Source organism: Danio aesculapii, chromosome 24 (genome assembly GCF_903798145.1).
Source record: "Danio aesculapii chromosome 24, fDanAes4.1, whole genome shotgun sequence".
Taxonomy (NCBI): domain Eukaryota; kingdom Metazoa; phylum Chordata; class Actinopteri; order Cypriniformes; family Danionidae; genus Danio; species Danio aesculapii.
In genome coordinates, this window is record NC_079458.1 from 39,172,471 (window position 1) to 39,198,441 (window position 25,971).

At 37.3% G+C, this 25,971-nt stretch overlaps 1 protein-coding gene across 1 annotated transcript in view; it reads left to right on the plus strand.

Moving 5' to 3' along the window:
• The window catches only part of sugct (succinyl-CoA:glutarate-CoA transferase), a 207,102-nt gene that overhangs the window by 153,130 nt on the left and 28,001 nt on the right, over positions 1-25,971 (plus strand). The window contains exon 13 of the mRNA XM_056450928.1: positions 12,031-12,094. Coding sequence (XP_056306903.1) covers positions 12,031-12,094 — 64 coding nt within the window. The remainder of the gene's footprint in view (positions 1-12,030; positions 12,095-25,971) is intronic.

Consider the following 25,971-nt stretch of genomic DNA (forward strand, 5'->3'; position numbering starts at 1 on the left):
AATGTGGTGATGTTATTGGCCCATGAACATTTCCTGCTTCTAAACAAACTATTCACTGTAATAAGAGGCAATTCAATCAAAACTTAATGCTAAAACAGCCATTATAACATTATTTATCAATATGTGGCTGTATATTCATGGACCTAACTATATATGGTGAGTTAAATTGTATATTTCAGAGTCAAGAGCAGATCTTGGTCTTTTATACTTATAGGGGCAGTTCACCCAAAATTTTACATTTAATCTCAATTTCCTCTCCATCAAGTGGCTCCAAACTTTGAGTTTCTTTCTTCTGTTGAACACAAACAAATATATTGAAACCTGAAAACCTGTAACATTGCTTTCCATAGTAAAAAAAAAATACTATGGAAGTCAATGGTTGCAGGTTTGTAGCTTTCTTTAAAATATCTTCTTCTGTGTTCCACAGGAAAAAAAGAAACTCATCTATGTCTGAAATCAGGGAAGGGTTGGTAAATGATGACTGAATTTTCTTTTCTTTTTTTGTTTAACTGTCACTTTAGAGCGTATTAAACCATGTTTTAGGGCAGCTCGGTTCATAGTAAATGCTGCTATTTGCAAATACTTTGAGTTTAATGTGGCTTTAGGAACACCGTGTGCGCTAGCTTCACTTTATCACAATTGCATTTTTGCTTGAAAGGTGTTTACAGAATTTTCACCAATATTCTGCCAAATGAATGCTCAAGGGTTTAAAAGTTTGAATGCTTCAACATTTAAAAACGAAGACTTTAATGCGTAAATGTTTGCATCATAAGTAGTGCGAGTTGTTGCTTGTAAAGATTGAATCTAATTGCAAACCCTTAAAAGTAAATACTTTGATGAACAGTAGAATTTTGTTGATATGATTTCATATGTAATGAAATGACCTGTTAGTGTCTCAAATCAGCTTTTAAACATTTTAAAACACTTACTAATAATATTAAACATTTTATATTTATGTGCTTTTCATAATAACAGAAAACCATTAAGTGTATAATCAGCCAGATAAAAGATAATCAGCCAATGTCCTATGGCAGCAACTATATGTGTCTTAGCATATAGACATGATCAAGATGATCTTCTGAAGTTCAAGCCAAGTATTATAGTCAGAAAGAAAGGTAATTTAAGGGACTTAAATTAATGTGATTTTTCAGTTGGTTTGTACTTCTAAAACCTTTATTTTAGATGTATTTTCTCCTTTATCTCAGTTCTTTTGGCCAAATGTGAACACTGTAATCATACGTGGATCCACACCGAACAACATTCTAATATCATCTGAATGAGGTGGTCTCAGTTATGCATTATTCTCAGGAGAAGATTAGCTGAAATATGGTCCAAAGAGCATATGTAAGAGCACCTGTCCATAATATAGCTGAAACCTTTAAAGTATAAAATAATGTAACAGCAGCTTCAAAGAAAGCCATGATGAGCCCACTGAGCTGCTGTCTGTCTGTTCTGATGGATGACTGATATGAGCTGAATCCTGAAACATAAACCAGATTACTTTTTCCAGTGAGATCACTTTATTCCACATGACAAGTTTTGGTCTATTTAGAAATATTCCCATGTGAAAGTGAACCGAACCAGGTTGCCTGTTCTGACGCGTCTGAATTTCTATAGTGACATTCTGATGGTAGGTCAGAAATGAGGACCAGTATAACTGATATGAGAACCTGCCTTATATCTGTGGTTCAGGCTGCTGATGTAAATATTTTTTCAGCACACTGTATTAGCTTTTCCACTGTTTGGTACATTTTGGCTCACTTCAGTTTAATTTTACTCAGCTCGATTTGCATTTTCACAGTAGTTTTGTACCACTTAAATTGGGTGGGATTATCGGCATAGTTCAGGGGTCAGAAAAACTGGGGCTCTTCATCCCTGTGCTGTGGCTTTCTGCAGTGTAAACAAAAATATATTAATAATATATATAATATAATATCTAAAATATATATTTTTGTTACACAGTAAGCACTGTTTCAAAGGAAAGAACCCTTATCTTGGTATTCTATGCAACATTTGCTTTGCTTTACTGAACATTTTACTTCAAAGAAAATGTTGTTAAAACCATAACACTTGCACTTCCTGCAATTTGACCAATATTGTTAATATTGAGGGCAGCATTAATACTGTATTTGATATTCTTTTAGAAAAATATACTCATAACCGCATTATTAATTTCAAATACATTTAACATTGATTTGTTTTATTTTTAATTCCTTACATATTTTTAAGGAACACATTCTTATATTCATTTAGAGGTCAAATATGTTTTGTGGCTCTGAGCATATTTTATTTGGTGGGAGAAGGGCCAAAATGGCTTATTAGGTCGCAAAGGTTGTCGAACCCTGCTGTAGATGCACCACCTCTACTGCCATGATTCCATGAAAAACTTTTTCATTCCGAGTCATCTCATCCAGCACCTCAGCATCTGTACAGCACCTTCAGATCCAGTTAATATCCACATGAAGCCACAGCCATATTACCCTACAGACCAAGACCTGTTACTCACTGAAGCTAAGCAGGGCTGAGCCTGGTCAGTACCTAAATGGGAGACCACATGGGAAAACTAGGCCGCTGTTGGAAGTGGTGTTAGTGAGGCCAGCAGGAGGCACCCACTCTGTGTGATCCCTAATTCCCCAGTAAAATGAAGGGGACACTATAATGTCAGTGAACGCCGTCTTTCGGATGAGATATTAAACCGAGATCCTGATTCTCTGTGGTTAATAAAAATGCCATGGCACTTCTCGTGAAGAGTGGGGGTGTAACCCCAGTGTCCTGAACAAATTCCCAACATCATGACCTCCCAATTATCCTTGTCCACCGTATTGGCTCTATTACTGTCTCTCCACTCCTCCTATAGCTGGTGTGTGGTATAGCCCCCTCATGATTGTGAAGTGCTTTGGGTATGGCCATACGCGATAAATGCACTGTATAAATACACATTACATTACATTAGCCCTCCACAGATTTAATGGCACTTACTGCGCCCTGAATAACTTTGCAACGGTAAATAAATGTAAAAATGCTACAGTAAAATTCTGTAACCTGGTTTGTGTAGGCTGAATTTAAACAAACGACGAAGTTGAACAGTACTAAACTTCATTTGTTTGTTTAAATTCACCTCATGTAAATTGTTTGCAACCACTTACCTTAAAAAATGTAGTAAGCTTTTTCTAGCAGCTTTTAATTCAAAACCGAGGCAGTTTCTCCCCAGATCTTCTGTTTGTCTGAATTGTTGTGGTGAGATTTTGTAATGTTTTACACTCGTTGGTGTTGATGCCAAACTTCTCCATCTCTGCTGTACATTGGACGCATACAGCAGATTTATTTATTTATTTTTGGCGGTCACACGTTGTTTCGTATTCACTACTGACATAATCACAGTCGTTACCATCCCGATTTAAAAATCCTAAACATCAAGCGTGACCCCAATGTGTCTGTGAGCTGATTGTGAGGTTTACGATTTGATCGGCCTCGCATTGCTGATCCTAGACACAATGTTTTATTTTGTGTTGTCTCAGATTGTCAGGAGGGGTAAATCGGGGATAAATCAACCTACAACTTGCAGCGTGAGCCCAGCTTTAGCTGTTTACTCCCGAAGCCTGATTTTCACATCATTACTTTTATAATGTTCCTGAACAGCCATTACAGCTGGAAAACACACACAGTAAAGATGATGTCAGATTCCTGAAGCTTATAGCTGATCCTTGTTGGAAGTCAGTCTGGCTTCATTGGTCGTAGGTTCACCTTCATCTGTATGGGACGGTTAAGACCCCCTTCTGTTCTTCCTGAGAACCGTCATCCCACCAGATCCATTACTAAGCTTTTCCCTGGAAAACTCATCATCATTATCCTGTTCTCTTTTTGACTCTATGCTTCCTCTTATTATCTCGCCTTTGTCCTCTATTAGCATTTTCTGTTATTTCCAGTCGTAACACTGATCTGTCTGTGTCCATTCCTGCGATCTGACTCTTCCTGCTGCGCATCATCCAAGTGGCCCACAGAATAGCTCCACTTTTCTTTCCTCACTTCAATAATTTGCATTTCAAAGGCAAACGGCGTATGTGTTGGCTGATGCGCAGGTAGATGAATGATTGTGTGGACGGCCAACAGCCCAATGATGCTGCTTGGTTTAACCGTTCCCATATTACAGCTCTTGGGACATACAAATGAGCAAGCGCTTTCTCAGAAGCCAGAGTTGAGGCCTTTTGGTGAGGAATGTGATCAGGCTGACTAAAGAATTATGAACATATGTTGGTAGATTTTTTTAGAAAATCTCAAACTAAATTTGAAGATCATTGAGATATGCTTTCAAAAGCTGAATTACAAGTCTTGGATTGCTTTAGTTAAGCACTAAAATAAATGGCGGATTAATCGATTTTCAGTTGGAAACGTTGAGGTGGCCGTTATTTAAATGGATGTAATGGAAACTTTAATGAATATCTGCAATTTTCCACCAAAAAAAGAAGAAATTCAGAAAAGATTCAGGATACATAATGCCATGATCATGTTCTGCCAATGAGTAGTTCAGTCATTTTCACTGTTTTACATCTGTTAGTGTGTTTTCTTTTTAGTTTCACACCTGTTGCTTGTTATGTTGATGTGCATCTCTGTGTATATGAATTCTTACAGCAGTTTTGTTCGTCCATTGTTTAATTTTTTATCAGATTATTGGGGAAAGTTACTTTTATAAAGTAATGCATTACAACATTAAGTTACTCCCTAAAAAAGTAACTAATTACGTTACTTTTTTGTCTAGAAAGTAATGCGTTACGTAACTTTTGAGTTATTTTTTCATACCTGCCTGAGCCTTGATCTCTTTCAGAAATTGCAGGGTATTTTTCTTCTTTTTTTAAATAGAGGAGCTCTGCATTTAATGACACTCTGTATAACCTACACCTTCATTTACATAAATTGAATTGTTACCTTCTGAGAACTTCCTGATGCTCTACATGCCGTATGTACAGATTAATGATAGTAGAAAGCAAAGTGTATGCTACTTTTGTATTTTTTTGTCTTATTAGTTCAGTAAAATCACTGTCTATTGAGACAATACTCTTTTCTTCCAAGTCTTCAAAATAACAAGAACGCTTCCATCGCATAAATGTGAGGCTCTGCCCTTTTGGTTTCTGTCTGATCCTGCAGGGAGCTCATTCTCTCAGCTGATTCAACGTGATTACACTCATTTTAATGCAGCAAATAGATTTTTAAAAGTGAATTAACTAAACTAAAAAGTAACTCAAATATTATCACTTAATTTTGAAAAGTATTGCGTTACCATCGTTACTTAGAAAAGTAATATTATTGCTTATATTATTATATATTATTATTATTATTATATTATTACTTATCTCGCGTTACTTGTTTTACACCTGAACTCTAAACTTTTACCCGCAAATTGTTCATCTATTATATTTTCCCCACTTTTCTCTGAACTATTTCTTCAAGATCATAAAAATGTTTAATATTGCACAATAAGCAAAGCATGGGATACATAACTATTCCATTTTTATTTTGAGAAACTGTTTGTTTTTCAGTATTTTGTTGTTGTAATAGCGTTTCCAGCACATTTTGCCCATAATATAAGATGCACAACATATTGGCATGTAATCATTATCAGTCCTATTACAAAATTAGGCCGATAACTTTAAGCTGATAAATTAATATTATTCCATTAGTTGAACCATTTCACATGCCTGACTACTGGTTAGGCAGTATGTTTTATGTATATTTTTAAAAGAGTTGGCCATAGAAAAGAATAGTTAAATAATAAAGTTCAAACAGTTAACTTTTCTGAAAGTTAAAAAAATCTGTTGTTCACTGTACGTGTTTGCCTTTTGATCTAGTAATCATGCAGAAATATTTGATGGCTGTTATATTTTCTATCGGTCTCCAAATCTTAACAGTTATTGGTTATCAAATCTGTCAAAAACTCCATTTAAGTGCATCTATAAAACATATTTCTTTAATTTTACAAAACAAATGACAGAATTCTCGTGTAGATATACTGTTAAGCATTGTTAGCAGGCAATTAAAATAAATTCAATTAAGTGTGAAAAGTGTTTTACGAGAGCTAAAAGTTCCTAATTACAGCAACTGCCACAACAGCTAGTTAAAAGGAAGTCTTTGGCAGGATTAACATTTAACAAAAATAGCACAAGGGCAGAATTCAGTTAGCGCAGCAGCATTTTCACATTTACCCATCAGTGTATTGTTAGAATCTGAGGCAGCCCGTACACTTTTAGAAATAAATGTTCCGAAGGTGTCACGTGGACTTCACCCCTTTAAAGGGTACACTTTTGTAAAGGTAAAGTAACTGTAATATGTAAAGGTACATATTAGTACGTAAAGAATAAATTTAAAAGAAATATTAATACAGAGTGGGTCCTTGTTGCAGCTTAGAGTCCACATGAATCAGAAGTTGCTGAGACTTTTATTTGAGTATGTTGATGTACTTCCAACTGAAATGGAATATTGAGTAGGGGGCAGGGATTTCTTTTTGTCCATTATTCCCCATAGCAAACTAATGCTAAAGATTGTGGCTGAAGCGTTAAACTGACTTCAACAGAAGGACACTCCTAATGCTAAAGAAGAAGGAGAGACTTGAAGATTACCAATAGAAAAAAATAATAATTGAGTGGTTTAGCATTCATAGGTTAATTGTAAACCTAAAGTACAACAATGTGCATTAGCAAAATTTCACACAGCCTTTAAAGGTGTACATTAGTATCACAGGGTTCCCACGCTGCTTTAAAGTACTTGAAAGTACTTGTATTTCAGACATATGGATTCAAGGAATGGAAAGGCTTATTTGTGTGTATTATTAGTGCCTTGAAACTGTCATTTATCTTTAGTTGAATGTAATAGTTTTGTTATTGTTTTTTATTATTATTTAGGTAGGGGCTCTACATAAGCCTTTTGGGCTTTTTGCCTCTTCCTGCACATTTTGGCTTTTTAATTTATTTAATTTTTATTTTAATATTTTTGTATTCTTGTGCAAATAAAGAAAAAAAGAAAGAAAAAAGTACTTAAACTTTGAAATTAAATTTTGTTTATGGTTTTATTTCAACAATTGTACTCGATTAACAAATACAGAATTAAAAATATGACAAATTCTTAAATAATAAAATCTTACATTTTGTTAAAAACAATCTTGTACAATACACTGACATTTAATGCACATTTATCAATATTTCAGAAAGCACATTATTACCAGCATTGAATTCAACTAATTTTATTAAAGTTCTTTAAACATTACCTTTTAAAACATTTTTTTTTGTATCTCTGACAAGTACAGTAAGGACTTTCATGGCGCTACATTTGCTGGGGTATGAATTCCAAAGGTGCTTGATTTTAAATCAATGGTGCTTTAAAGTCCTTGAATCTGCTGTTCATAAAAATGTGGGAACCCCTAAAAAGTATAAAAATGTACATTTTGAAATGGTACCACCCAGTGACCGCTTGCTCTCATTTCTGAGAGTTAAGAAATTGGAGTAAACATACTGTTCATAAAAATGTGGGAACCCCTAAAAACTTTACCATTTTGAAATGGTACCACCCCAGTGACGGATTGCGTACCCTCATTTCTGAGAGTGAAGAAATTAGAGTAAACATACACACAACAAACATTGAGTACATTTACATAGACACCAATAATGCGATTTCAATACCATTAAGATAATACTCAGATTAAGAGTCGACCATGTGAACAGCGATTTTTGATTACTTTAATCTGACTACAGTCATAATCGAACTAAACAGAAATCAAATTAAGACGTGGAGTATTCCTGTTTTAGTGGCAATTTTGAAGTGCAGTACAGACATGAAAACAGCAATCAAGCTATTACCGTCATGTAGGACTTTTCGATGCGTTTTGCGACAGGATATTCCACACACACGGCTGTTTGATAGTATTCTGTGCACCTACTAAGTCAGAGAAGGACCACAGACACCTGCATTGCAAAATGCTGAGTTTTTTTCTTTCTCCCATTTGGTTTGTGGTATAAAATTTCACTAAGACAACACTCTTTCGGCAGTCCTTACTTCATACACGTATTCAATACCTCAGTTTGTCACAGGGGGCATGAAGGAAATGTTCCTGAATGAAAGTGAAAGTGCCAAACTTCAGTTAATGTTGAAAAATAGACCTCATTGGTGATTGTACAACACTTTTAAGCAATAATGATAATGAACACACCCACAAAAAAGTATTGTAGTGTACAGCCAGTTCAAAAGGCACTGAAGAAAAGAATACTGGGAAAAAAAGAGAACAGGAGATTGGACGAATGGCTCTGAAGCCACATTCTCAACTCTCCCATAACCCATGAACACATCATTCAGACGGCCCTCTGAGAGTCCCAAACACCCGCGCATCCAAACGGCCTCTAAATAAAGCATGACATGGTGCAGAGCTCCGATCTCTCCAATCCTGGATCTGTCCCCAGAAGGGTCAGAGAAGTACACCGAGCATTGAGGGGAAAACATTGGGGAGGAGAAAAGAAAAGAGCGAGAGCGCAGGGGTGTCGTCCACGTCTGGTGGTCTGGACATCATCTTACATAACTGTCTGGCTTCAGCTCAGCGACATGAGAACGTATAGCGCTAATGACGCTAATGCGCTTTGACAGACTACATAGAGCTGGTGGGACGACGCTGGACTTTGAGTGGCATTTGGAGTCTCGGGAGCGAAACCCAACAACAACAAAAAAAGTTGCCAGCTCAGGCTCATCATCTGTTTTCATATACATCTGCTTTCATCTTCATCCTCAGTAGATTAAAGGAAGAGTTAAGCATAAAATGAAAACTCTGTCATCATGGGCTCAGACTTGTGTAATTCCCCCAAAAACAGCCCACTATTTTACATTTAATAAAAAATGAAAACGGCACAGTAACTGTCAAGCAGCTAAATTATACACAACATTATCCATATAACTTGTCTACTACAGTTTATTCAACTACAAGTGTGACAGCGAATACCACATACTATTGCACATCTTAAGACTTAAGAATTGAGCAAAATTACACCTGAAACACTTCATCACTTGCTGTCTTCAGTCCCTAAACATCTTTTAAGCATTGTGAAAATGAATGGCAACATTGCAAAGTGGTAAATGTTTTACTGTACCAACTTTTTTTTTTAAATGTGTTGCAAGAACAAAAATTGCAATGTGTTTATTTAAAAAATTAAAAACAAACAATATCGAGGAACACATTAAATAACGTTTGTTGTATTGTCTGTAATGAAATACAAGTCAGAGTAAATTTAGAAATCATTACTGCGTTTTCCATACCGTCCTAACTTTTTCTGTTTTGGGGTTGCAGTTACTGAAGGTTTAAGTGATGATGTTTGGTCACAATTTTGTAGATGTAAAATAAAGGTTAATATGAGTAGGCTATTATTCAACCCAGGCTCATTCCGAAAACGTAGTCCCGAGGACGTTTCTGGAGACCGCGAAATACATCCCGGGAGGTACGTATTTTTGCAGTTTTTGGTTTTCGCGAATCCGCGAGAGGTCGCTGTGTGCGCCTTTTTGGCTTCTCGGACGTCTCCCGCGAGTGCCGTTCGCGCCCGCGCTGTTCTCGCATGAACCCACTAGAGGCCGCTGTCGAACGAACGTCTGTCTGTCCGACTGGCTGAATGATTGACTGGGCGACCGCCCAATCGGCCGGCCGATCCACCCTCCTCCTTCCCCGAACCCAACCAATTTTACAGATTGACCCGCCCACCCTAAACCCAACCAACGATTTACAAAAGCTGTCCGGTAAAAGAAAAGCCCTCGTTCTATTTTATTTATTTATTTTTTTTATACGTACAGGACGAGCTAACCGGACAAACTGGTTGCGGCGGGAAAGCCCTCCACACGAAGGTAAGCGGTCAGCCGGCGAGCACTAAAAGGAACGGCGTCACACCGCCCTGCAGCGTTCGTTTAAAAAACTAAATGCAGCCATACGTACCTCCGGCTACATAATTCGCTGTCTCCAGAAACGTCCTCGGAACTACGTTTTTGGAATGAGCCTGGGTTGCTATTATTATTGTCATTTCTCAAACCTATGGTAAGATAAACAATAATAATATTAGGCCTATGTGTAAGTCTACTGTTGGTTAAAATGCTAAATTTTGTATAGACTTTGAAGGGTTCACATCAGAATACCATCAGAACTATTCATAATCAGAACTATTCATAATTCTGAATTATGATGTTTGAGACATATGCTTGTCATTTGTCATTGGCATTATTAGCCCTTTTTTCACAGGTAAAATGAGACATTTGTCATTATTAGATTTCCTCCTGCATCATATTTAACATTATAAAGGCTAGAGTAGTTATACTGACACTGCTAACATTTATTTTCATGCACAACACTTTGTGTTCGCTATGAGAGAAAAAAGAAAACATATCAAATGCTTGTCGTAATCATAACTCTAAAATGGCAAATGTAAATGATGATGATTTGGTTTCACTTTTACTGCAGAGAGTGCTCATGTCATGGCTGCAAATCGTGCAAATCCCACTTCCCACGCAGCTCCCAAACGATCACTTTGTGCAACAATCTGAATGTTATTTACAACATTATTACCTGTTATTCACTGCCTGTGCAGGTTCTGTTCACTAAAGTATCACTCACAGGCACATGCGCGCGTTCTCTCTGTAGTAAACAAACTGTGCATCTCACGTGTCATTCTTGGCTGTGAATACATCATTGCAGACAGAAATTACATTTTTGGGTGAATTACACCTTATAAATACAGTATGTGACACTTAACACAATTTGGAGGTGTCCATGTTGCTGAGAAATGTATGTAAAACAATGTGAAGACTTGTGTAAGCGCCTTTACGCTTCTCTCCTTAATTTGAAAATATAATTGGCTGAATCGTAGAGATGCTGGATTAAGATCTTGTGGGGGGTCGAATTGAGATCATCTTTTTTTAATGTATCGTGCAGCCCCAGTCATGGGACCGTGACTTTTGATGTTTTTTTAGGAAATCATTTAAAGCATGAGAGTATTCAGCAGCTCTTTTTCATAATGAAGCGCAAATTAGTTTGAGTTAGAGTTAGTTAGAAAAATGTTCACAGTTTGTTTGATAATATTTTTTCTTCTGGAGAAAGTCTTTTTATATATAACAAATTTGTTTTATTTCAGCTAGAATAAAATCAGTTTTTAATTTTTTAACAAAAGCATTTTAGGGACAATATTATTAGCCCCTTTAAGCAAATTTTTTTTCGATAGCCTACAGAACAAACCATCATTATACAATAACTTGCCTAATTATTACTTGCCTAACCTGCCTAGTTAACCTAATTAACCTAGTTAAGCCTTTAAATGTCACTTCAAGCTGTATAGAAGTGTCTTAAAATATCCAGTCAAATATTCTGTGCTGTCATCATATCAAAGATAAAATAAACCAGTTATTAGAAATGAGTTATTAAAACTATTATATTTAGAAATGCGTTTCTTCTCTCCATTAAACCGAAATTGAGGGAAAAATAAACAGGGCGGCTAATAAATCAGGGGGCCTAATAATTGTGACTTCAACTGTATCAAGGTACCATCACAAAAACACATTATTTATTTATTATTATTTGCACACCCCAAAGAGTCGCATAAAATAGTGAAGATGACTAAAATGTTGCATTCAATTGAAGAAAAGCAAAGGGAATAATAATATAACTAAATAAACTGAATAAAGTAATAGTTTTTTATTAAATATTATGCCATTTAATGTAAGGCACCATTACTCCAGTCTCCTGTGTCACATGATCCTTCAGAAATCATTCTAGTGTGCTTATTTTTTATATTATTATCAATTATCGGGAACAGTTGTGCTTCTGCTTAATATTTTTCCTGGAAACTGCAATGGTTTATTTATTATCCATTTAACCTTATTTTAGTTGTGATTGTTAAAGTCAAAGGTAAGATGGCAGATTTGTGTGGTCCTTGGGAAGACAGTGAGTTAATTGCTTCAAGAAAAGGAGTGTAAAAAGCTGGCATGAGTAATTATCTCTGGCTCACGTTCTTTTGTCTCCATTCCCAGGTTGCTCACAATGGCCTTATTTTGGAAATGGACCACCCAACATCAGGAAGGATCGCGGTGCCAGGTTTGTATAGAATTTACTAAGTGCAATACATGTTCTGCAGTCCTTTGCAATCCACTCTTTAAGCGTATTTCCTGAGATGCTTTCAAAAATGAATCCAGTTTCCGGAGGAGTTCACCCAAAAAGCATGCATGCACTTTTAATTACAACTCTGAAATGACAATAGGATTTTTTGTAGGGTGAACTCTTCTTTCCGCTTCAACTTTCTGTTGCTCTCCTATACTATCTGTCCATCGGTTAACATCCACAGACACTCAGTCTCATCATCCCTTGAACTCTACAGACGTCTACTTCCCTTTGTGACTCTCTCATATCGAACAATGGAGAATCATTTATTTTGACGTTTTTGTTTTGACTTGTCTTTGTCCGTTCAAAAAAGTGAAAAAGTTTCTCCGTTGACATCCGAGTCACCCCTTGCTCTTTCATTCTTCAGCATGAGCGTCCCAGAGAGACGCTTTCTGAACTCGTCGTCTCGTTTGATCGCCGCTTATATGCAAAAACAAGTCATCGTTGATCCTCAAAAAACGGACAGGTCTGCGGTTTCCTGTGCTTTTTGCTCCTGGAAAAGAATGCTTAATGGTGAGACAACATTTAAGAAAGGTTAAATGCAGATGTTGGCTGTCGTCAAGACAACATTCAGTCATTTTTTTTTCTCTCCTGCTGTTTTCGTGGTGCTTCAAATGTCAGACCCTGATGGACTCGCTCCAGACAGGTGGTTTTACTAACAGCGAGTTTCGTTGCGGTTTGCAGCTCTGTAAACACACAAATACACAACACTTATGTAGACACCAGCGGACGACCCCTTGGTAATGATCTATGCTCAGTCCCCTTCAGTTGACTAAAAAGCAAACACTGGCAGGAAGGGACCGCTAATGGCTTTGTCATGGATAGTTGGTCTATGCGTAAAAAAAGTGGCTTGTTTTGTACGCACGACACTGTGAAGAGCCATCTTCACATTCTAGTCAATTTTTGGCTCTATTTTAACAATCTAAGCATGATTTCTAAAGTGCATGGCGCAAAGGTATTAAAGGCGTGTCCGAATCGACTTTTGCTGTTTTACAGATGGAAAAAAGGGTTGATCTCACAGGGTTGTGCTTATTCTTTTAATGAGTTATGGGTGTGTTCATGTTCCCTTTAAGACTCGGCGCATTTGCCATTTACGTGGCGGGCTTTGTAAGTGGAATAACTCTTAACTAGTAAGAAAAAAGTTACACAGACTGTCTGTGTGGGGATAAAGAACCAAAGCCTGACAGGTGGATAAATCTAAACTTGCTTTTATTAAAACAAATATAAACATGCATATAATAAATAATACTGCTAATTAGATTAGATTAGATTCGATTCAACTTTATTGTCATTACACATGTACAAGTACAAGGCAACGAAATGCAGTTTTGGTCTAACCAGCAGTGCAATAGCAGCAAGTGCAGGATACAGGTATAAGTTATAAAGTGCAGTTATAGAAAAACTATGGTGATATTTACAGATGGATGTACTATCAACATTATATACAGGTTGTATTAGCTATGAACAGATTTACAATAAATGAATATATGTACAGGATGTTATTAATAATCAGGAGTGTGCAGATAGATAAACATAATTACAAATGTCCATGTGCAGTGGGTATGTACAGTTCAAGTAAATGAATCAGTGCAATGAATATGTGCAAACTTTAAATGTGCAAATGTTAAATAGTGCAGTGATTGTGAGGTGTATAAGTTAGAGGAGTGTGGGGGGTGTATTGGGGGGGCAAAAGAGTCAGTGAGGGGCAGAGTTCAAAAGGGAGACCGCTCTGGGGAAAAAGCTGTTCCTCAGTCTGCTGGTTTTGTCCGGGGGAGCCTGAAGCGCCTGCCGGAAGGCAGGTGAGAAAACTGTGAGCAGGGTGAGAGGAGTCCTTAAGAATAATAGCATTGTACTAATGCAAATTGTCATGAATAAATTGACTACAACAGAGCCGGATTCCAAACCACCCCGAGGTGAAGAAGGCATGGAGGCAGTGTTTTTTATATTTATGTTTAAAATAATACTTTTTGTAACATTTTAATCTTTTGATTTTTTTCAAATGCAAAGATATTTGTGTATTGCTGTACATCCTGTCGGTATTAAGCAATGTGTATGCATGTTTTGTTTTTTAAATAACAAACACTCTGTGCCATTGACTTTAGGGCAGCTTTTTGTTGGTCAAATGCACGGTTGGTCTATTTCAATTTCCTCAAAATAGCAACGTGCCAACAATGCGCTTTAACACACCTCCTTTTCAGACCAACACAATCATGAGTCCACAAAGTGGTGTAAATGGATTTGCTATTTAAAGGTGCATTATACACCCAGTGATACAGTTTGACACTCAGTGGTTAAGCTAGGTATTGCACACCTGGTTCCAAACATGCACAAGCGTAGGTTGTCAGATTGACGACATAAACAACAGCGTGCCTGACTGTCGAGCCTAACGGCTGATTTAAACTGTGTTTTAGATAAAAGCAACGGCACACGATAGAAGGATTTTTTTCTTTATTAAAAGGAGTTTTTATCCTTCAATTTCTTGCTGCTGAACAACAGAAAACTGACAATGATCACCTCAGGTATACCTCATGTGCTTTATTCAGTGTTAAATGCTAATAATGTGAGTTTGAATGCCATTTTACATGACATTTATTGCAGTATATCTGAAAGCAGCAGCAGATAGTTCACCTCAGATCTTGAAAATAAAATACACCGTTTAAAATTTGACTTCAGAACTGTGAAGCCAACACATATCAGTGATTCAGCATGTACATTCAATAATGTTAAAGAGGTTTAATATGTATTAGATTAGAAACCTTACCCTTCTATTGAAGTGCAGTAAGTGCACTATTCTGAGCTTCTGAATGGCTGTATTTAAATTTCTGTTGTTTCGTTTGGTGCAAACAGACAAATTGCTTATCACTGCAAATCTCGTTGTTAGGACATCGGGTTTCAATGTAACCTGCTCACCTAATGTTTACATTTGTAATATTTATATTATTTGCTAATTAATAACCACCATGTGGAACTCTGAATCTGCGTCTCATTTCGGAGGCTGATTGCATTTCGGTTGTGAATGCATGCTTTGAAAGCCTTTCTGAATAAATAAATGAATGAATGAATGAATGAAATACGCTGCTTTCCACCAAGGCAACCCAGGGTGCTGAAATAATCGGCAAAACTGGCATTGCATGGGCGGGTTAAAAGAACATGACAAAGACATTCTGGCACGCGATGCACATTTTCAAAGCAGAATATCTGACTTCAGCATAGTTTTTCAGATAAACAAGAATGTTCACTTAGCATATTTCTGAAATATCTGGGAACATATTATGATATTTTGATGCTTTAGAAGAGTCAACGTACATACAGCACCTTTAACACTGTTTCTATACTACTTTAATTGGTGTATTATTCATATATAGTTTACTTCTTTCTTTAAATTAGTGGTGTTACTGTTTTTCCTCCTTTTTTATTTTTATGCTTACATACATACAGCACCTTTAAACAAAGTGCCACAAAATGTGAAAATATCTGCGCCCGCCTGTAAATAGCAAAAAAAAATCACTACTGACATGCCATATTGCGCCGGGTGTATCATAGGGCCCTTTATCTTCTCCACATGCGGCGAAAATGCACTGGAACGAGAAGCGCTGCACTGAATTCTGCATGCTTCCTTAACCACAAAACAAATGCATCCTGCGTCAACTGTCTCTAGAGTGATAATCAGCCGGACTCTTTGATGGCTGCGAATGCTTGTTTACCAGTTCATTGTTTGCACGTTTGTTGTCTCCATCCGAGCCAAATCAAGGATGATTGTCAAGAATTTCTCCCTAAAGAAGGGGCAGAAACCACAACAAACACCTTTTTTTTTTTCCATTCCGCATTCCTCGCCTCTGACCCATAAATTCGCTATAACACTCGAGGCCTCTAATCTTCCGCTGCTATTTACATAACACCACTGTCTGTCCGTGTTTTCTGTCCTTTTTTCTCACCAGCAGCTGCACATGTGGAGCGTTTCCCGCCTTTGATGGCTTTGTGATGTTATCAAACATTAGGCAGAAGATAAAGCGATCTGTTTGTGAGCTCAGCAGAGCAGACGATACATTGATGTTTGTTTTCTATAATGTTGTTCTACACGTCTGAAGAACTACAGTAACAACGTTGGTTTAAGTTTAGCCACTAGTGCTGGAATTTAAGTACATTTACACAGTGTATTGTAAATGATCTGGCAGCGTCTCTAGTAGTCACTATACTTCAAAAGTTGAGAATGAACATAATAGTTTGCACAATAGTTATATTTTTCTATGACTTTATAAATTGTATTTGCTTATATCTGCGTATAGTTGTTTTGTGTCTATTTTATTTTTAGTGTTTGCTTAAACTTGTTTTACGTCGAATTCGTTTTCTGTCTTTGCTTACAGGGCTTGACACCAGCCAACCCACCAAGTGTGGGTAGATATCAGCTTTGGCGGGTTAGACAGTCTCTCCCTCTAGCCACTTTGACTGGTTGAAAATAATTTTAAATGGTAGTTTTCTTAAAAACAGAGTTCAACAATAAGGATTGCCAAATATGCATGCAAATCTTAGAATCGAGAAGCAGCACGGCTGACATAAGTAGTGTATGTGTGAGCAAAAAGCTGGTGAATATTGAATGAGAGGATGATAACTTGCGCGCACAAGTGATGCGATGACCGTGACTGTTTAAAAAGCATGCACACTTCCGTTTCCTGGCACGAAGCAACCGTGTCTGGAAACATAACTAGTGTGATTGGAAGCATTCTTTAAACAGGTTATTAATTGGCCTAACATTAACAGTATGCATGCGATCATATGTTCATTATCTCACATGTTTTTCACCTGCTTTCTTTTACTTAGTTATTTTTGTTAATATGGTTTAATTATCATTTTTTACAATAACATTGCTTTAACAGGAGATAAACTCCCCATTTATGTGTAGTTAACTGGTGATCTGAGAACACTTTTAGATACATAGCAATAATTCTTTTTTAATGTCAATGATTTTAAGAAAAATTATGTTTAAGTTATGCTATATTTTACTTATTTTGACACATTATTTAAAATTTGTGGCTAAGAAATATTTATTTTTGGTGTGATCAGAGATGAATTTGGTAAATCTTTAGTGTTGAGCCATAAAAAGTCATGTGAAAAAAGATAACTAATTGCAATGCGACACTTTGAAACAACAGTCCATTTGCTCATGCTCATTGAGCAAGCTCATACACAACACACACAAAAAAGTTAAATGAGTGAGGAGGCATGTGGTCATAACACAAAATCTACATTAAGTACTTCTAGCAAGTCAAATTTATGCGTATAAAATACATTTTCCCAACAACAAAATCATGGCTAGTGAAAAAGGCGAGTGGCTAGTAATGTTGGAAAACTTCTAGCCACAGTGGATGGTGATCAAAAAAGTTGCTTATATTTTAATATTTATGGTTTTAATATTTTTTTATGCTTGTGAAGCACTTTCAGTTGCATTTTGTGTATGCAAAGTTCTTTACAAATCAAATTATTATTATTATTATTATTATTATTATTATTATTCCCTATTATTACTATTATTATACTATTTATTTATATTATTATAAATAAAGTATGCCATCGACTGTCAGCAAAGTAAAAGTCTGTATATAAAAGCAAATTTACTTAGTTTATTTATAGTGTTGTTATGAGCACCAAAGTTTTTCAGCTGTATATGCCATTCATTCATTCATTCATTCATTCATATTTATTTAACTTTGATTTAAACCTAACCCTAACCCTAGTAAGTAATTGTAATTTTTCAGTATTTGCTCACAGTTTGTGTTTGTCTTGCGCACTTCACCACTGTCATTTTACTCTGCACCTCTTGCTTGCCGCTGATGTGCAGGTAAAATGAGCTTGCACCTGTAAACACAGCGCCCTCTCTGTTCAAAAAATATATGGTGAATCGTTCAACATTTCTAGCAGTTTGAATCGTCCTGTATTTGAATCGATTTTTAACCAGCTCATGGTGAATCGTTACATTCCTTGTTATTAGGAGATTTAATAAAATCAACTAGAGTTGAACGGAACTAAAGATAGTTCCGCCCACTGGCATACCTTATATGGTTTGTATAGATAGATTCAACCAACCAAAATGAACTTATATTTAAATATTGTATAGACTATACTTTTATCTTATATTTTAAATAATGGGCGACGCTGTGCACAGTAGGTAGTGCTGTCGCCTCACAACAAGAAGGTCGCCGGTTCGAGCCTCGGCTGGCTCGGATGGCGTTTCTGTGTGGAGTTTGCATGTTCTCCCTGAGTTCGCGTGGGTTTCCTCCGGGTGCTCCGGTTTTCCACCACATTCTAAAGACATGCGGTACAGGTGAATTGGGTGAGCTGTAGTGTTCGAGTGTGGGTGTGTGTGTTTGGATGTTTCCCAGAGATGGGTTGCGGCTGGAAGGACATCAGCTGCGTAAAACGTGCTGGATAAGTTGGCGGTTCATTCCGCTGTGGCGACCCCGGATTAATAAAGGGACTGAGCCAAAAAGAAAATGAATGAATAAATTTTAAGTCATAAGCTTATGTCTTAAATTTCTCAAATGTTTTGATTTCATTGTGTTATTTGCAATGCTACATGGGATTATAATTTTTGGCCAAATTTAGGCTGTTCAATACCAATTTCATATGCTACTTTGATTCAGATTAACAAGTTTAATGTTATGAGTCTCTTAGCAGCTGGTTGGTTTGTTTCATGATTTAAAATGTTTTACCAAATACATTAAAATACAAATTGGTTAAAAATGAATGGGAACATACTTCCCGAAACAGCATCGCTATAAAAGTGGGTGGGCTTTGCAAACACGCTTTATGTAATGATGTAAGAAGTGCACACAACAGAGACCAAAGTGGCTCGCTAAAACAATCTGAGAGTTATCTAATTACGTAATCACCAGTTTACTAATGACCACAGAAAGCCAATAGTAACGCACATTTGCAGCGATGCCTTTGTGGGTGAAACTGCAAGAATGCATGTTAAGAAACATGGTTTTTTTTTTGTAAAGCCACCAGAAAGCAGGAACGAGAAGAGCTCAGAGGATGTTTTTGTGCCGCTGATTGCGAGAAGCCGCCTCATTAGTGATTGTGCAGGACGGTGTATTGTGAGGCACTTCCCAAAATAAACCCCTTTATTTAAACCAAAGGCTCTTGGCAGAAGCTCCTTGTTAGCCGAGTTTGCGGCTCTCTCAAATCTGACCAGCTAAGGTGAACATTTGATGATGTGGGAACGATAAGAGAGACTGACTGATATTGCAGTGCACACCTTCTCCACACTGAAAAAAAGACATTTTAATATGTGCAGTTTGTTTTCCAGTAAGAATATGTAAACATCATGACATTTACTTCACATGCAAAAACTGACAATCTTACACTCATTCATGTATTTAGTTCATGTTTGTCTCCAAAAATGTAAAAAATAAATAAATAAAATTAATAATTAGTTAAAAAATGTAATCTGACTTTTTGTCTGACAAAAATACTTAAACACATGCATATATTTTAGAAAATATTTATTTATATTTAGGTAAATTATGTCTATGATACAAGTTATATATAAATTATATATATATATATTTAAATGTCTATGCAACAAAATAGTTTTGTAAAGTTTTGATTTTTTGTATTTGTGAGTATCACATACCAAATAAATGTTTATATGCTGTTTACACTCATCGGCCACTTTATTAGGTACACCTGTCCAACTGCTCGTTAATGCAAATTTCTAATCAGCCAATCACATGGCAGCAACTCAATGCATTTAGGGATGTAGACATGGTCAAGACGATCTGCTGCAGTTCAAACCGAGCATCAGAATGGGGAAGAAGGGTGATTAAGGTGACTTTGAATGTGACGTGGTTGTTGGTGTCAAATGGGCTGGTCTGAGTGTTTCAGAAACTGCTGATCTACTGGGATTTTCACGCACAACCATCACTAGTTTTTACAGAGAATGGTCCGAAAGAGAGAAAATATCCAGTGAGTGGCAGTTCTGTGGGCGCAAATGCCTTGTTGATGCCAGAAATCAGAGGAGAATGGCCAGACTGGTTCCAGCAGATAGAAAGGCAACAGTAACTCAAATAGCCACTCGTTACAACCGAGGTCTGCAGAAGAGCATCTCTGAACACACAACACGTCCAACCTTGAGGCGGATGGGCTACAGCAGCAGAAGACCACACCGGGTGCCACTTCCGTCAGCTAAGAACAGGAAACCGAGGCTACAATTCACACAAGCTCACCAGAATTGGACAATAGAAGACTGGAAAGATGTTGCCTGGTCTAATGAGTCTTGACTTTTGCCGCGCCATTTGGATGGTCGGGTCAGAATTTGGCGTCAACAACATGAAAGCACAGATCCATCCTGCCTTGTATCAATGGTTCAGGCTGGTGGTGGTGGTGTAATGGTGTGGGAGATATTTTCTTGGCACACTTTGGGCCCATTAGTACCAATTGAGCATCGTGTCAACGCCACAGACTACCTGAGTATTGTTGCTGACCATGTCCATCCCTTTATGACCACAGGGTACCTATCTTCTGATGGCTACTTGCAGCAGGAAAACGCACCATGCTTTATGACTGGTTTCTTGAACGTGACAATGAGTTCACCGTTCTCAAATGGCCTCCACAGTCACCAGAGCTCAATCCAATAGAGCACCTTTGGGATGTGGTGGAATGGGAGATTCGCATCATGGATGTGCAGCCGACAAATCTGCTGCAAGTGTGTGATGCTATCATGTCAATATGGAGCAAAATCTCTGAGGAATATTTCCAGTACCTTGTTGAATTTATGCCACAAAGGCAGTTCTGAAGGCAAAATGTTGAATCCAATCCAGTACTAGTAAGGTGTACCTAATGAAGTGTATTGTAGAGTGTATAATGCACGTACATATAATATGTCAAAAATATATATATATTTTGGATGCAATGAAATGTGATTAATCTTTTCCCAGCACTAAATACTGTACAGTATATATCAACTCAAAGAGTGAAAAACTGCAAAGATGATTATATACCCAGTTTTGCAGTCTTTTTATAGGATGATTTTAATGTTTGACAAAAAAAAAAGTTGGCATAGTGGCATGTTTAAAAGAACAACTAATTGGATTTAAAAGGCCTCAATACTTAAGCTACAGTAACTGAGAGCTCACATTACAAATAATGGTTAGTATTCATGACCAATTAGAGTTAACCATCTGTAATTCTATTATCAGAGTAATTGCTACTATAGTTGTTGGCGTGTAGTTTTATGGAGCAATTGAGTGGATCGGCCCACCCCGCAGGCTTCCCTCGCCGCTGTGAGTTGTTCTTTTCCTGACATTAGCGGGTTTAATGTGTTCCATAATAACGCATTGATTTTTACCGTCTTCTAGAACATTATGTAATTGTCCATGTATTCTGCAGGAACACAAAAACGCTGATGCACATGATGTGCTCTTTAACTGTCAAACTCGGAGAACTGCACCAGCTCTAAACGCTACATCCAAACTTTCTGAAGTGTGAAGACACGACGTGTGCTCTGATGCTCTGATCTCACATGATCCACAGTTCAGCTGCAGTTTCTCTGCATTTAAAAGTCTTTATAACTCACTGGTCTGAAATGCACGAGTTATCTTCTGCAGTTCTTTATAGTTTCTGTCTATCTACACTCAAAAATGACCTTTGCTGTTTGTTCAAACTACTGATTTAAAATAAGCTTTTGATTGTTTTTTTTATGTTCTATCCACTATTTATTTTAAACTAATAAGTTACCTTAACTCCTCCATGTTGTCCCAACACAAATCGAGTCATGTGGAAGCCTGCATTTTATACGGTGTATACTTTTCTTACTTCCTATCCTTTATCTATCAATTAATCTGTCTTCTTTTTCTATTGTTCATCTCTATCATGCATTCATCAATCTCTGTTGTCCTTCATCCACTATTCATCTGTCATTCTGTCATCCATTCATACAGTATACCTATCAGGCTTTCCTTCTCTCTTTTTATCATCCATATATATATTTATATGTATTGATTTTTGGTTGGGAATCTCTTCAGGAATCGACAAATAATAAACAAACAACACCTTTTAAAAAGACAAAATAAGTTGGTATCATATTTCAGTTTTTAAAGACATACCTTTGTCAAAATGATTTAGTTACTAAGTTTACAGTAATATCACTACAATATTATGGACTGAAAGATCCGCTGTAAATGCTGCTCTCCGAGTGTAAACTTTTACCGTCATGTGGGATTTTCACCTCATTTTGTGACAGGATAGTCTATACACATGCGGCTGTTTGACACTATTCTCTGCACTTACCAAGTCTCTGCATCTACTGAGAAATGCAGAGGTTTTTTTTTCTCCCATATGGCGTGCAGTATCAAACTCCATTATAACAGCACTCTTTCTGCAGTTCCTCGCATCCAATATCTCATTTTTCATGAGTGGCATGCATGAAATGTTCCTGAATGAAACACAAATTAAGAATAAAACACCTGAAATTACATGAATCTCCGGAGAAAATGTGGATAACCTGCTGACGTAATGACGAATGATCGAATTATGTGCTGTAACATGTAAAACGGGTTCATGAAAGGAACATCTGTCTTATTCAGATTAAGGCAAATAATTTGATGACTGATGTCAATGTCTGTCTCCCATGCATCTGTATTTGTGTTGCCTCTGAAACTCCCCTTTTCGTGCAAACCCTTCCCTCTTTCGTCACTCGACACCCAAATAAAGCTGGACTCACCCAGTTTCCTGACTTTTTTCAAACTAGAGGTGTGACGGGGGGTTTCATGGACCTTTAATTTATTGAAAATCCCTATTTCAAGGCTGATACTCAGCGGTGACTGAGCTTTTCCGGTGGTGGAATGGTTTGCCTGTACAACTCAGAATGGTCACCTCTTAACCTGTTTTTAAATCTCTCCTTAAAACTCTCTTGTCCTCTTTAGCTATACATTTAATCATCGTTTAATTAAACTAAACTTAAAATGCAAGAGAGAAACTATATTTTGGCTGCATCATGTAAATGTAGCCCCTACTGTACGTCACATTAGGGAAGAAAAGCTTGCTGCTGTTTCATGCTGACTTTAAGGAACAACAGGGGTCCTGAAAGCAATACCATAATATTTATATGCCATAGAGTCATAGCTGCTTGTGCAGCAAGATTGCTTGTGTGGTTTAAACTGATTGGATGTGAACATGCGTCAGAGAGCTGAAGACTCAGTCCTTCATCTCGGAGCTGCAGCCGAATGAAGGAATGTTGTCCTAGGGGAAATTTTACGAATGAAAAGGTACGGACATGAGATGGTGGGAAAGGCCTCAGGCGAAGTGCATCTCCTCTGACGTAACACTCCCAAACGGCCTCATGCGCTCTGTACTGAAGTGCCATACGAATTGACAGGTGAAGGTTTTAGTCTAGAAAGACCCAAAAGCTTGTCATTGTGCTTCATGTTCTAATCAGCTATTCAGTGTTTGCTGTGACGCAAAAGGCAACATGACGACAACTTACAACAGGGCTTACAACACTGCTGTTCATGTAGAGTGTGATATAACTGTGTGCGAATGAAAAATACCTGCAAAGTTTCAAAGTGACCAATGAATGAAGTTATTGACTCCTAAAAGATGAGTGTTGTCAATAACGTGAGGGTTTACTTCTGCATAAACTTGTATTTGGTACAAGTTTGCATAGTGCAAGTGTATATTCTTCATTGACTGTTCATAAAGAGTGAAAACTACATTTACATGGACATCAGCAATCTATTTATTTGTCCTAATCTGAATAAGACAATATGATTCAGGTGTTTAGATCAGTTGCTTTTTGAATAAACCTTTCATGTTCCCATTTTTATGCTATAGTATGCTAGTTTCCTCCAGCTTTTGCACCATCGTCTGTTTGTACGCAACAACAGTTCGTGTTTGTCATGGCACCAAATATGATTTTGGGAATTTTGTTTTTAGGTTTTTTTTTCACACTATGCGTGCAAACAGACGACGGCGGACACAAATTCTAAATTATTTTAAATGATATACAGTGCATCCGGAAAGTATCCAAAGCGCTGCACTTTTTCCACATTTCTTTATGTTACAGCCTTACTCCGAAATGGATTAAATTAATTTATTTGCTCAAAATCCTACACACAATCCCCCATAATGACAATGTGAAAAAAGAGTTTTTGAAATTGTTGCAAATTTATATAAAATAAAAAACCTGTAAAATCACATGTACATCAGTATTCACAGCCTTTGCTCAATACTTTGTGGATGCACCTTTGGCAGCAATTACAGCCTCAAGTCTTTTTGAATATGATGCCACAAGCTTGGCACACCTGTCTTTGGGAATTTTTGCCCATTCCTCTTTGCAGTACCTCCCAAGCTCTATCAGGTTGGATGGGAAGCGACGGTGTACAGCGATTTTTCAGATCTCTCCAGAAATGTTCAATAGGATTTAGATCTGGCCTCTGGCTGGGCCACTCAAGGACAGTCACAGAGTTGAAGCCACTCCATTGATATTTTGGCGGTGTGCTTTGGGTCATTGTCCAGCTGGAAGATGAACCGTCGGCTCAGTCTGAGGTCAAGAGCACTCTGAAGCAGGTTTTCTTTCAGGATGTCTCTGTACATTGCTGCATTCATCTTTCCCTCTATCCTGACTAGTCTTCCAGTTCCTGCTGCTGAAAAACATCCCCATAGCATGATGCTGCCACCACCATGCTTCACTGTAGGGATGCTATTAGCCTGGTGATGAGCGGTACCTGGTTTTCTCCAAATGTAAAGAGTTCAATTTTAGTCTTATCAGAGCAGAGAATTTAGTTTTATTATGGTCTGAGAGTCCTTCAGATGCCTTTTGGCAAATTCCAGTTGGTGAGTGGCTTCCGTCTGGCCACTCTACCATACAGGCCTGATTGCTGAACAGATGGTTGTCCTTCTGTAAGGTTCTCCTTTCTCCACAGAAGAACGCTGGAGCTCAGACAGAGTGACCATCGGGTTATTGATCACCTCCCTGACTAGGGCTCTTCTCCCCTTCTCACTCGGCTTAAATGGCCGGCCAGCTCTAGGAAGAGTCCTTGTGGTTCCAAACATCTTCCACTTAAGGATGATGGAGGCCACTGTGCAATTCCTTTGTCTTCATGCTTGGTTTGTGCTCTGCCATGCACTGTCAACCCTCGGACCTTATATAGACCGGTGTATGCCTTTTCAAATCTTGTTCAATCAACTGAGTTTCCCACAGGTAAACTCCAATTAAGCTGCTGAAACATCTCAAGATTGATCAGTGGAAACAGAATGTACCTGAGCTCAATTTAGAGCTTCACGCCAAAGGCTGTCGATACTGATGTACATGTGATTCTTCAGGTCTTTTTATTTTTAATAAATTTGAAATGATTTAAAAACTCTTTTTTCACATTGTCATTATGGTATTGTGTGTAAAAGTTTGAGGAAATAAATTAATTTAATGCATTTTGCAATAAGGCTGTAACAAAGAAATGTGGGAAAAGTAAAGCGCTATGAATACTTTCTGGATGCACTGTATAATATTTAGTTTTATAAAATAACTTGTTATTTTAATATACTTATGGGAATATATATATATTTTTTAGAAAATTATATTTAAAAATCATATCAAAATTATTTATAAAGCTCAATAAAAATATCAGATTCCCAGTATTGGGTTGCAGCTGGAAAGGGCATCCGCTGTGTAAAACATATGCTGGATAAGTTGGTGGTTCATACCGCTGTGGTGACCCCTGATGAATAAAGGGACTAAGCTGAAGGAAAATGAATGAATTAATGAGTAAAAACAATAGTAGTGGACCACTGTGCTGTATAAAACGTCTGCTAAAAAACAA